The sequence below is a fragment of the Coturnix japonica genome, chromosome 1 (assembly GCF_001577835.2).
Source record: "Coturnix japonica isolate 7356 chromosome 1, Coturnix japonica 2.1, whole genome shotgun sequence".
Taxonomy (NCBI): domain Eukaryota; kingdom Metazoa; phylum Chordata; class Aves; order Galliformes; family Phasianidae; genus Coturnix; species Coturnix japonica.
Window position 1 is genome coordinate 43,112,283 of NC_029516.1, and position 14,472 is coordinate 43,126,754.

Sequence of the window (14,472 nt, forward strand, 5' to 3'; positions counted from 1 at the left end):
TTAGATTGTATTATGTGTTCCAGGTCTGTTAACAGAAATACAATGCAAGTCAAAAAGGCTACGGAAAAATGTGAAACAGCTCCCAGATCAGACAGTCAATGAAGATAATGAAGGCCACGACATGAAACAAGTGACATCTACAACTAAAATGTATAGGGTAATAAAATTCTTGCAACAGTAGTGGTGTTTTTAGCTAAATGTGGTTAGTACGGTGAATAAGTGTTCGTAAACTCTGTGGAGCTGTCTGCATTAACTAAAAATCCATCTCTCAAGTCAAAATGCCTTGAGTTTAGTAGTTCTGCTATCTTTGGTCAAGACTCAGCAACGCCTCCACAAAAGCTATAAAATATATCTTCTGTTATACATGTCTGGTATACTTCATATACAGTGAGGTGAGATATTGAAGCTTGAGCACACCTGGTTAGTTACTAATCATTTCCATATATCTAATATTAAACCACACAGACTCATGCTGTTTAGAAACCTGAAACACCTCTCCTCTTTTGACTTCTGTAGAAATCCAGTGTCTCTTGGTGACAAGCAAACCTAGTCTGCTTGATGCCCAGATGTGAGAAACAGATGTATATCTCTTGCCTAAAACAAGTAATGCCTGGTCATTTCTACATATCTGCATTTCATGATGGGCTTCTTGTTTTTGCCAGTATAGGAGAAAGTAGAATTTACCCCAGAACAGCAGAACCTTCTTGATTACATCATGGATTCATACAGCAAACAACAAATACCTCAGGAGGTGTCAAAAAAGCTGGTAAGTGCATTGATTAATTAATTCTTGAGGTATGAATGAAGAGGCAGAGGATTAAGTAGGCTGTGGGTATAAGTTTAAACATGCTGTGAGGGGGCAGAGTCTCTCCCACTCAGTCATTAATGATACTACATCTTTGTTTACCAAAATTAAATGCCAAAAAAAAAAGATTTCTACTCTTTTAAAATACACATTTAAGCTCAAATCTAATTTTTTGCTGGTTGGAGCTTTGTTGAGTTGTTTTTGTTTGTTTTTTTCTGCATTACCAGTATAGACGGTGATTTGAGTTTGACATGTAACCAAGCTTTCTTTCTTTAAAGTTACCAGCCTGGATGCTTAAACATATTTCAGTTTATTAAAAGATAGGGAAATAGCCAACTCATTTTTAACACAAGGCATAAAAGATATTTTGATGGTTTGCATTTTACAATTTATAATTAAATATTGTGGTGACATAGATACGGCATTGAAAGTGAGACAGATATTCAAGGGAAAGGACACTTCCTACATATTTTATTTGTTACAACGCCTTCCAAAATACCTGATTTGTGAATGGCTAAAAACAAATTAGAGGGTTAGAGAGGTCTCCTGCCCAGCCCACTCTAATAATTCTTGTATTTTATGTCTTTAAATGTGAAGTGCTGATGAATATTAACGGGATTTTTTTTGTTTTTGTTCTGATTTCTAACAGTTACACGAGGAATTCAGTGCTGAAGGGAATTTTCTGATCTTAACAGAAATGGCTACCAGTCATGTACAAGTTCTTGTGGAATTCACTAAAAAACTACCAGGTATATCCAGGCTGCTGGGCCACATTTTGTTATTTCAAAACTTAGATGCTTTCAGTTGCCATTTGGCTGTTGTGTATATTTTGAATGCTATATCAAAATGCCACCTCCTCTGACACATGCATTCTTTGGACACCTGAAGTCTGAAGAAAAGGGGCTTTGTGCTCTGAAGAGAATATTCTGAATAATTCAAATTCTGTCATTCTGAGATGTGGCACTTTCTGCCTATTGGAAAATAAAATGTTCAGAGAAGGGTTTATATCTCTAGAGAGAATTTATTTTCATATACCAATGCAATGTCAAATAGTCTGCCTCTAAATGACCACTGATACTGGCAAGACTGCTTTGCTCAGTTTGCTGCCTTTCTGGAAAAGTGTCTCAGCCTTGAACTGTGGATGCTAAAACAGTTTGCCTAGTTGGAGGCACCAACATTGATGGGCCTTGCACTGTGTGCTATGGACAAACACTTCAAACCTGAGTTTCAGTATTATTACTATTATTAATTTCAACTACTGAGCGGATGTTATCTCAGGAGTGAATGTTAGGCATGGTACAGATTCCTTGTGAGACAAGTCCCACTCCTCCTTTGCCAGGAAGCAGTGTTTGCAGGTGCTTTCTCACCAGCACTGAGCACTTGCCTACCATTCAAAGCCTGCCTCCATCTGGAAAGGGATTTCAGCTCCTTTCTCTAAACGCAGCCTTGTAGCCTCAAACTGAGAGACCCTCGAAGAAATTCTAAGGCTCTTCTTTTTATTAAGGAAGGTGCAGTGCAATGCCTAGCTGTAGAAAAACATTATCCTCCACGATCTTGACTTTTTCTGTGCATTACAGACTTGCTTCAAAGGCTAATATCACAGCTTTATTTTTATCCTAACAGGAATACTGGCTTACAGGGCATGAAAAGGGTACAAATTAACCAAAGAAAAGTATGGCAATGTCTGCTGAAAGATGCTAAGACAACTCCTTAATGGCACAAAAGAAATAATACAATATGTCACGTGCTGCTCTGATTGAATGCAATCACTGGTTATGTGTGCATGTACACACCTGAGAGGAAGCAAGGCTACGAGCTAGAAACATGATAGTAGTTTGATAAGAGGATAAAAGCCCTACTAGATTTTTGCAAGACAAATGGTCTTATGCTGAGGAAAAGGCAAAGACCTGGAATTTTAAGTTTCCACAAATGCTGCTTGCTTGACATTGGTGAGGACTGAGGTTGTGTTGTTATTTTGTGGAATCTGAGTTTCGGCTTCTGTACCTGTTGAGTAATCTAACACCACCATCAAGGTTATACAGATGTGTAGCACCTCATGTTTGAGAAGTTCAGGACAGAAAGCAGTGAGGACTTTTCTGCTGGTGCCTTACTTGCCTCTAATGTCTCCCCAGGCTTCCAAACCCTTGACCATGAAGATCAGATTGCTTTGCTGAAGGGTTCAGCAGTAGAAGCCATGTTCCTCCGTTCAGCTGAGATCTTCAGTAGGAAACTTCCCACAGGACATACTGTCCTTCTAGAAGAAAGAATTCGTAATAGTGGTAAGCATCTTGTTTACAAGGCAAAAAACCACATGGTCACAGTTCTGTGTCACCTTGAAAAGCCAGTAAAATAGTTTAATAGTATTGAAAAAGGCTCATATGAAAACTGTTCTTCATATTAACTAGAACAAATCTAATTCAGCCTTGAGTGTAAAGATCATAAGTAAAGATTTTTTCATAAATACATCACAGGTGTTATGAATAATGCAATACTGAATAAACCCCGCACAATTTTCCAATGATAAGCATAGAAGAATGAAGAAAACAGATTCCATTTCAAATTATTCAAATAAAATATCAGTATTTATGCTTGCAAATGAAATTACTCAAAAAGAAAGAAAGAGAGGGAAAAGAAAAAGAGGGAATTTTAGGATGTTATTGTAGAAGAGAAACATCTATTCTTAAGGTCAGTTTGGCAAAAATGATACATTGTGCATAGAACAATTACAAGTATGGAATATTCTCAGTATATTCGCTGCTTCTTAAGGTCATTCTAAAGGTATAAGTTTGGAACTTTACAAAAAGATGAACTAGGCTTGATATTTATCCCTTAATGCAGGCAAAGCTGTGTTTTGCATTATTACATAGCCTTTGTGCTCCACTGATGCAAGACATAATGTGTTTTGTTTTTTTCTGTCTTGACTAGCAAATTTTATCTACCCTTCATCTCATCATTAAAAATGCAAATGTAATAAAAATTCTGAATTGAAGAGAGGCTGCTTTGATTCCAGCTTCTTGCCCTCCTTTACAATGGCCAGAAGGAAAATACATATAGGAAAACAATGCTAATCATAGAAATGGGCTTGAATTCTGTTCTGATTCAATTAAAACCCATGATGTGAGGGGACTACAGATGTATGCAAAATGATGCCAATAATTATACATTTGAAACCCTGAAAAGGAACCAAAAAACATGAGAATAACTCACTTGCTGAAGTTACGGTTTTAGTTTGAGTTAGCATTTCTAGGCTTACATTTTGTAGTTTTTAATACTTCTTTTATTTAATTATGAAGTTTGAGAGTGATATGAGTTATACAGATGGCTTCTGGGCCAGGCTTTGTGAGCAGAGGAGCATGCCAGGAAGGCCAGACGTACAGGGAATATTTTGATCCTGAGTATCAGATAGCCCATTAAGTCATACAGATACTCTTTTCCTTACTTGTACGTTTCAGATATTTCCTTACTCATACTTTTCTTTGCTATGTATTCTCTTTCTCCTGTGCAAATTTAAGTCTATTTAAAAACAGTTTAATTGACGGCACTTAATGGGGTTTCGACAGTAAACAACACCAGCTTGTAAATCGTTGTGTTTGTAGCTGTGTTAACTGTTGCTACCAATGCTGCTGAAGGTGATGTTAACTGTGAGTGCTACTAAACAGAAACAGAAGTCACTCAGAATTCCAAGAGTGCAAGAGTCTCTTGTTTTGGATGAATATTTCCTGCCTGTCGTTGCTGCATGTTAGAGAATACAGAAGTGGCAATGTCTCTTACAGTAAACTGCTTGAATGTGCTTTTAAAATGCCTCTTTGCTTCTCTGTTTGGTGCTGGTCAGATAGCATTATCACTTTCTTTGCAATGGCAATGCAAGCAGATGGGTTTCTAAGAGGAAGAATCAAGAGATAGGTTTGATCCTCTCATGCTTCCTAAAGGCATTTCTCAGTGTTCCCTGACTTTCCCAATGAATTTTGTTCCTATTTCACAAGCTATCAGAGTTTCTTGTTTTCATGTTAAGTTCCTGCTTTAGTGCATTTTTACTGCACATTTTTTCCTGGTTTCTGATAAATTCTAGAATTACACATTTAGGTAAATTGACTCATTTCAAAATATTATAAAACATCTACTACTGAGGCATTTTTCTTTTGTGGTCTAATTCATGATTATTTGCAGGTATCCTGAGTTTAAATAAATTAAAAGTACAGCATCCAAATTCTTTTGCTATCATTGTTTACACATAAAGCTTTGAAAAGCACTAAAAATGCAGCTCACAGCCCTGCATCCTGTAGGACCAGCACCAGGGTTCTGGCTTGGACAGATGTGATTTTTTCTTATTTTCAGCTGGGACTCTTTCTTCAGTGTGTCTGATATGGTGCTACATTTCGGTTCGAAGAGAAAAACAGTGTTGATAACACAAAGATGTTTATAGTTATTGCTCAGCAGCATTGTACTGAGCCATGGCCTTTCTGGTTTCTCAGCTCATGCTAACTAAGGGCTGGGAGGAGACAGAATCAGGACAGCTGACTTAAAGCAGCCAAAGGGTTATCCCATACTGTATGACATTGCATGGAAAGAGGATTTTGAAAGGAGTGGGAGTTCATCTTGCTTTCTTCTGCTGCCTGGGGGCTTAGCTGAGCATTAGTGATGAAGTGGTGAGCAATTGCTTGTGCATCAATTCTTATACACATTCACATATGTATTTTTCATAATTCTTTTCCTTTTCTCTTAGTAAATAGTTTTATCTCAACCCATGAGTTCTACTTTTTTTTTTTTTTTTTTTTTTTTTTTTTCCCCTTATTGATTTTCTCCCCCATCCCACTGTGAACAGGGAGAGTGAGCAAAAGACAGTGTGGTGCTCAGCCACCTGCCAGGTTAAACCACAGCAGATTTTAGAGTAGAAACTTTAGCAACTTCTCCTAAACTTCACCAGTAAGGAAACATGTTACTTACTGAATGCTGCAGCTGAATGTTATCATGTTATGGACTGGCCCAAGAGATAAGCAGGCCAGGGGAGATTGGATCTAAGTTACAAAAAGAAGAAAGCCCAAGAGAATTATACATAAGTATGGAGACAGGAACTTTAACATACACCTGTGTGAACACAGAAAACCAAAACACCCTGCAAAACCAAGTGAGAGCAGCAAAGCAAATGCAGTGACAGTTGCATAAGAGTTTAGCAAAGAAAAAGCATCATGATTATTCATAGCTTCCAGTGAGGTCCTAAGCATTATCAGGACATCAGCCATAAGCTGTCATTAGTCAGAACTTCTATCAGCATTTTTTAGATGCAGATAAATGTCTGAATGTCACATAGTCCTATTGTCAAGCCTTGATATCCATATCCATAAAATCAAGTGGGAAGGGGGAGTATCCTGCCTAAAAGTCACAGGCTGTCCAAACTTCTGTCACCTGCCACTGTGTCCGTTTAGAAGTTGCTCTCATCTATCAATATTTATGCCTTCCCCGCTCTGATTCTATGGAACGTATGGCTTTTTTTTCCTTATAAAGAAGCCAGAGATTTGATGGTGATGACCTTTGAGCATTATCAGTATTCACTTTTATTCTCATGCTGATGAGGTGTATTTTTATTTTTTACTTGAGCATACTGCATAAATCCTGCTACATCTGCCTTTCTTTGTGCCTGTACAGAAAATTCTGTTATGGAAATTCTTTCATTCACGGCTTCTGAAACTGAAATCCTCTCTTAATCAATCTATATTAAAACCCAGTGAGAAATACAGACATTTTATCTAATGTTAATGAGAGCTTGTACAACTTACTCATCTTACTTGATGTTTTGCTGCACATACGCCTTGTTGTCACTGATTAACTCATTTTGTTAAAGGCTGACATCTGGGCAATTTTATACCTAGTTTCTTTCTGTTGTTTTAAAAGCAAATTCTCCCCACTGTCTAGAAGGACAATAATTTAAGAATCACTGCTGAAATACTGAATGTTTTCTCAGGGAGCATTTATACCTTCCTTTCCTAGGGACATCTGTTTTCAGTAGTCATTAAGAGCCACAGGCTTTTATGTCATCATTTTCTACTGATTTCGGTGTCAGGGATAGAATACTTTCTGATGCGAATAGAAAGTGGACGGATTGGGACTCAGACTTTCAGTTGGCAGCAGGAGACCTGCCATTGTGAAGTACACTGTCATCTTGTTGGATGGGTTACTGGTGCTGAAGTGCCATACAATTCAAAAGAGAAACGAAACAGCCACTATTCCAAATCATTGGCAAAAGGCCACCTTTCGCCCTTGAACGTGGATACAAAGTTCCCATTGATTTGGACAAGTGCCTCCTACAACCAAGGACAAAATTTGGCAGAGGAACAATGGCTACCTAACCACTTCCACTGCCTTTGGCTTTCATTATTTGATTACTAGTACTGAGTAACCATAGTGCTTCAAAAGCCCTCTGTGCTGGAGGCTGTGTGGGGAAACAAAATGAGGTAATCTTCACTGTTGAGACCAGATAATCTGAGACAGAGTAATCTCTTTATGTCAGTCCTTGTTTATGGACATAGGTGTAAATCTAAGTTTATCCAGCTCTGCCAGTGGTTGCAGACATTCACATGGAAGGAGAATCCTGTCCCATCCTGTGCCTCGACCCAAAATGAGCACCCTGCACAGAACATTTACAAATTAGGGACACTTTTAATTAAAGACTATGGGAAGGAACAGACTATAGGAAAAAACTTCTCAGCTTGTATATGGTCCTGCATGGTCTCTCCTGCAGAGTGCCATGTTTCTCAATTACAAATAAAGTTTACACAGGTGTTTAAACCATATCTACAGAGTTATTTTACGAATATGAAAATAAGAACAGATATCAGAGGGCCCAGTCTCTTTCCTTCTGCATAGATGTGCTTCTCTAGGCCGAAAACTTATTTAGATAAGTAGCCTTGGCCCATGAGGACTAACAGAAGACAACATCTGCCTCCAGACTGACCAAACACAGCTGCTGCCAGAGGATGGGATCTTGCAGTGCCATTTGCATCCTCCTTGCTGGTTTCCTGGAGTTTCTTCACTTGCACTGATGGCTCCACACTGGTACTATTAATTAATTTTGAGAGGAAGGGGTTCTGCTATCCTGCTTATGAATTCTCCCTGACACAAGCTAACTTCTTGTTTAAGTTGCTCGCCTCTAGAAGAGGAGGTAGAGGAGAGGTCCCATATCCATATTCTGGTGTATCTTCTCTACTGGATAGATATCCCCCCCCTTACCAGCTCTCAGCACCAATAGAGTGAATTCAGACCATGTTTAAAGGGCTGCTGAATAGATTCCAGTGCAAAGCTCATATCAGATACTTTACAGCACAGAAGTCAGTTCTGATAGATGAAGCATTGTGAAAGATAAGGTATAATTTTGTGAGTAATTAATATATTTTATTTTCATTAAACAGCTACTATCATACTCTTGACTTAATATCTAGTCGTCTCCACATTTATCAAGCAAAAAAGATCTCTTCATCCATATTAATCACACAGTGCTTGTTGCTATTAATTACCATTTATTTGCAGGCTTTCTTTTGCAATAGATTGATCTGCTCTGTTTTAATGAATAGACAAAATAAAAAAGAGAATACAGGTCTCAAGAAATGGCGATATTAACTTGAAATCACAGTGGGAAAAAAAAAAAAAAAAAGTCTATTCCAGGGCCATGTTAACCTGAAAATTATTTAGTGCCTGAAACTGCAAAGCTTATGAAAGCAAGTCCTCTTACCTTCATTGAGAAATCATAGGAACACAACTATAAAAATCAAGGCAAAACCTCAAACAATACTTTGTCTTCAGCTACAGAGGTAGACTAAACTGTATAAGAAGTAAGGGGTGCTGAATGAATAATGCTCACAACTAAACTGCATAAGAAGTAAGGGGTGCTGAATGAATAATGCTCGCAAATTTACATCTCCTCTAGGCTAATACTGCCAGGACATAGTAAAGACAGTTTTTCCCATTGACTACCTTTGGGTTTCCAGCCAGCCAGACATTAACACAGCAAAATCAATTAAATTGAATTGCAGTGTCTTCAGCAGATGATAGAGCTGGGCTGGTGGTTAGGTAGAAATCTGCCTAATTCAGAATTCTGCTTAACAAAACACAGAGGAGAGTCCAGTTTCTATTGCCTTAAGACAACATCATGCAAAGTTTTTTAAACCTTCTTGAAAAAAAGTCTAAGCAGGGCACATCATTAAATGCAGAGCAGGAAGTTCTGCCTGTCTGATAAGTACAGTGCTCTCATCTGAGCTAAATAAAGAAGTATAAACAACTCACTTTTCTGTTCTCACTGAGGCCAGAAATACATTATAACTTTATCTATTTGATTTTTTTTCACTTTTGGAGTAAGATTGGTAGGAATGACACTTGAAAAGCCGTATAATTCATTACTCCTCCAACCCTTCCAGTTACAAACAACAAATCGCCTTTAATTCTTTTCGTGATAACCTGAATGGAAGTGACATCTCGTACAGTAGATAAGGGGAAAAAAGCAAGAACTATAAACATCTGTTTCCTGCCTTCTTTTTTTTGCTTTCTAGCGGAGCTTATTAAATCCAAACTGAAGCGCTTTCAATCACATTAGAAAACAGCCCCCTCTTGTGATGGAAGAGCAGGTTGTGTAATGTGTTCATTCAAAATGAGGAACTAACTGGGAAAAGCCAGCACAGATGGGACAGGGGCAATACCAGTAACCAACAACAAACAAAGAAAAACCACAACATTATTCTAGACTTAAAATTGCTCTTTTGCATGGTTTTGTTCATAATTGCATGGTGATATACGTCTGTTTAAAGACTTCAAAGTTCTGTTGTTTCTTTCCTTTTCATAAAAGCAGTAAACATCAGTTGCATTGCTATGACATTCCTTTTTATTACACCCTTCTACCTCTTCTGTCTTATTTCTCTGAGTTACAATAGTGCAGAGAAGCCCTCTGATGTAATTTTATTTGCTTCCACAACTTTTCTTTCATCCCTTCCACCTCCCCTCTCATTTCTAAAGTTTCTTAATATTTAGTCTATAAGCTTTCTGGTGCAAAGACTGTTTTACTGCATACTTGCACATGGGCTCAAGGAGAATCACAGAATGGCCCAGGCTGGAAAGGACCTCAAGGATCATGAATCTCCAACACCCCCACCACAGGCAGGGCCACCAACCTCCACATTTAATACTAGATCAGGTTGCCCAGGGTCCCATCCAACGTGGCCTTGAACACCTCCATGGACGGGGCATCCACAGCCTCTCTGGGCAGCCTGTTCCAGCACCTCACCACTCTCATAGTAAAGAGCTTCCCCCTAAATCTTCCCTCCCTCAACATAAGACCATTTCCGCTTGTCCTGCTGTTATCTACCCTTTCAAAGAGCTGACTCTCCTCCTATTCATAGGCTCCCTTTAGGTACTGAAAGGCTGCAATTAGGTCATCCCACAGTCTTCTCCAGGCTGAACAAGCCCATCTCCCTCAGCCTGTCTTATTAGGGGAGGTACTCCAGCCTCCTGATCATCAAGGAGGACTTGAATTTAGGTATTTCACACCTTGTACTTCACCATCGCTCTTTCATCCCACCTCTCCTGTATTGACAGAGGAACTTGAGAAGCTCTGTGGTCACTAAGGCAATGAGAAAGTTCATCCAGCTGAAAACTGATCTTCCTCCTCCTCTCCCCACAAAAGAAAAGAGAGAAAAAACAAACAAAAACTAGTTAAGTGATGAAGATGCAGAACAAACGAGGGGACTCTTAGTCACAGCCCACTTCCTCCTGTTCCCTGCCTGCTGCCAAGATGATGTGAAGTGTGACACTTTGCTTTAGGGGTACTAAAAATATTTGTAGTTGGCTCTGACTTCTCTTACTGTTGCTGAACTTTTCACAAGAGGAACTCACTTACTTCGCTTTGGGGCTCAACTAGACTTCTTTTTTTTTTTTTTTTTTCATATTTCCAGATTCATGAGAACCTTCAATCACACGCATGTGACTAATGCATGTGATTACACATCATACTGTAAGAAACTTCAGCATTTAAAACTGCCATACAGACAGGCAGTTCCTCAAAAGTTAGCAAGGACAAGTGTTCCAATTTGTAAATAGTTAACTGTGATGACTAAGCTTGCAGCACATCAGTGCTATGACTATTGCTTGCTCTGTATAACGCTCCAGCTGCGCTAGTACCTACCATAGGTTAGCTCTTACCATATAAATCTGCTTAATGAACATGGACTCTTCTCAATGACATTGAACTGGTTACAAACACTAGATTTGTGGTTTGTAATCTGAAGCAAACTTATGTTGCAAATGTCACATATTTAAATCCATTATTTAGCCACAAAACATACCACACAATGTGCGTCACATCACTACTGATCAGAATAAGTTCATGGAATCATAGAATATCCCAAGTTGGAAGGGATCAATGTGTCCAACTCCTAACAGTTGTCACTGTCACAGCAAAATGTGACTCATTCATAGCTCAGCCAAGTGACTTCATGCTTCCTTTCTTGGAGCTGCATCTGTTGGGTTTCGTTTTGAACTTCCCCTGTTGGAGGCACTCCAGACCTCACAGCAGCCACTGACTACCAGACCTGGGCTTGGCTTCATGTAGTATAAGACACACTAAACTGCATGATTTCACGCAGTTTCCGAAGTAAGTTGTAAAGCCTCATCCCAGAACAGCTTAAAACTAAACGGAGTGAAAGCAGGAGAAATCCCATGGCCCTCCTCTGTGGCAACAGAGGAAATCCCTGTCCTTTCAGCCAAGATCTTCTGGCTTGAATCTTTAGACCTTGTAGCCACTTCTGAGCTCAAGAGGCCATTTGCAGCAGTCAGTGACTGAGTGTCACTTCTTCTCTTTTACACCAAAGGGTAGAGCAAAATACATCTATACTTGAAGGCTGTGTAAAAACGGTGTGACTCAATGACAAAGTCTGTAAGAGGAAGCCCAGTCGGCATGCCCCAGTGCAGTAACCCCAGTGGCTCTCATGATGGTGAGAGAATCACATGATCCCAACTCAAACTAGGTTGTGTTTTCATTATTTATGCCTCTGTACTTTATAATAAGCTGGTTCATGCTAGCAGGTAGTAAGTCGCAAGCAAGTTGATCTCGGACTACAGGTAATCCTAGACCTAGCTAAAGTTTCAGGCTACATAAAAGGAGCAATTAAGTCTCTTTATGAAGACAACCAAAGTAACTGCCCATGGCAGTTAGTTGTATAGTAGAGTTGGGCTAGAATTAAGCCATTCGCCCTGAGAGATTTCAATATAATTAACATGAAGGTCGGGAATGTGGGACTATTTTGTGAACTGTGAATACTGGAAAAAGAAGACAACTGGGAAATCAGCAGACAGCAAGAATAACACAAGTGAGTGCTCTTATGAGGAGCTAGATGGACAAACCTGGAGAGAAAAGGAACTTACTTGAAAGAAAGACTTTGAAACTATCAGCACTTACCTGTTTCAACTCTGTTCTGGAAAACAAGGACATGCTTGCACTTCTGTAAACCAATTGTATTGCATCAGATCTGATTTGTGTAGTAAATTTCTCCCACTAAGACAAACAGTCAAGTCTTTAAATATTAACTTATTGCTCATTGGCAATAAGCCAGACTATTTCAATAATTAAAGAAATAACACAGCTTTTATTTTCCTCTCAGGTATCTCAGACGAATTCATAACTCCCATGTTTAATTTTTATAAAAGTATTGGAGAGCTGAAGATGACACAGGAGGAATATGCACTGCTCACAGCAATAGTGATCCTGTCCCCAGGTAACTCCTAATTCAGAATTCAATGTTAGTGTGTTTGGAAAGAAAGCACGAGGAGTGTGACCTGAGACTTATGAAAACTCACTTTCTACACCGAATAAGTGAGCATACATTCTGGTTTTCAGTATATTCAACCAGAAGGCTGGTGACAGCAACAGGGCCTGAGGGAACGGCGTGGAGCTGCATCAAGGGATGGTCAGGCTGGGTGTTAGGAAAAGGTACTTTACCAGAGGGTGGTGGGCATGGAACAGGCTGCCCAGGGCAGTGGGCATGGCCTCAAGATGCCAGAGTTCAAGAAGTGTCTGGACAATGCCCTCAGACACATGTTCTGATTTTTGTGTGGTCATGTGGGGAGTCAGGAATTGGACTCAAGAATCCTTAGAGGACTCTTCCAAGTCGAGATGCATTCTGATTCTGTGAAATCCAAACTCCAACTGCACTGTCTGGATTGAGTACAAGGGAGAAAAAGTGCTCAAATGCCTTGCTTAAAAAAATTGTTGTCAGCTTATCAGCGCTCAGAGCAGTGGGCTTACTCCCTTAGAATACCTTAGGTGTGGTTACATGTGCACTGCAAATCCATTGTGGAATGGCACACTTTTAAAATGGCAATTGGGAAATCCTATGTATTAGAACTGAGAATGGCAATGAAGGGCTTCGGCTTCTATTGCACGAACAGCAGTGGGAAAGAGCAAGACGACAGCAGGGAGTTGTTCTTTAGGCTGTGGAGAGCTAAAAGCTTATCTTCCACAATAGCACCAGGCTTTGCTGTACAAAACAATTCCTTGACAAGGAATTACACTAAAAAATTAATAGAATCAATAAGCCATTAATGTTGGAAAAGGCCTCCAAGATCATCCAGTCCAACCATCAGCCCATCCCCACCATGCCCACTCACCATGTCCCTCAGTGCCATATCCACACGGTTCTGGATCACCTCCAGAAGAGGTGAAGAGAAGAACTTGCTCCTATGAAAACGCTGAACCAAAAAAATACCACGTTGAGGCATTTTTATTCTTTCTTAATTTGAAAAGAAATATTCTTGTTAGGTGTGAACATCAGTGCGCGATGAAATACATCGATATTTGTTTATCAAGTAAACAATTCCATTGTATCAGCACATACATTTGCTAATTACTTCTTTCCTTTTTGAAACCCAAACCAGACCGACAATACATAAAGGACAGAGAGTCAGTGGAAAGGCTTCAGGAGCCGCTGCTGGAGATCCTGCAGAAGTTCTGCAAGCTGCACCACCCGGACAACCCGCAGCACTTTGCATGTCTCCTGGGCCGCCTCACCGAGTTACGGACATTTAACCACCACCACGCAGAGATGCTGATGTCCTGGAGAGTGAATGACCACAAATTCACCCCTCTTCTCTGCGAGATCTGGGATGTGCAGTGATGGATACCTGGCTGTTTCTATTTCAGGACAAACATCTATTTTAAAGGACCACACAGCATTTATTTTCATAGGAAAAAGCAATATACCACAGTGTGTTAATTTTTCCTTACTGCATTTTTATAGAACCTTGCCATGGAGTTCACTGAAGCCGTTTTGCATGTCATATGCAGAACACTGTATAGCTGTCAGGTTTCCACATGTGAGTTATAACTTCTCTCTATATTTATATTCTGTGATCAGAAAGAATTCAGCATCTCCTCACAGGAACCCCACGAATCCCTCCTGCAGCTGAGCTCTTTGCAGTTCCTCTTGCAAAACGGGGCTTCCATTCACATTTTTCATTACTGCGTTGTTGTGCTTGGCCTCCATTAAAGAATATATTCCAAATATTTACCGCAATAAACCAGCAGAAATTATTACTGCCAAGGTGTATAACTGAAATGTGCTCCGATTTCTTCCCAAGATGAAAGGGCAGAGGGACACGCACGCACACAAAGCCCTTTTCATGAGACAGACAAG

General features: G+C 39.6%; 1 protein-coding gene across 4 annotated transcripts in view; it reads left to right on the forward strand.

Moving 5' to 3' along the window:
• NR1H4 (nuclear receptor subfamily 1 group H member 4) overlaps positions 1–14,388 on the forward strand; it is a 38,406-nt gene extending 24,018 nt beyond the window's left edge. For all 4 annotated transcript variants that reach the window (XM_015859069.2, XM_015859077.2, XM_015859085.2 and 1 more), the window contains 6 exons: positions 24–157; positions 668–766; positions 1,455–1,554; positions 2,938–3,084; positions 12,442–12,555; positions 13,715–14,388. In XM_015859069.2, the coding sequence (XP_015714555.1) occupies positions 24–157; positions 668–766; positions 1,455–1,554; positions 2,938–3,084; positions 12,442–12,555; positions 13,715–13,953 (833 nt within the window). In that variant the 3' untranslated portion in view covers positions 13,954–14,388. The remainder of the gene's footprint in view (positions 1–23; positions 158–667; positions 767–1,454; positions 1,555–2,937; positions 3,085–12,441; positions 12,556–13,714) is intronic.
• Positions 14,389–14,472: the final 84 nt, after the last annotated feature.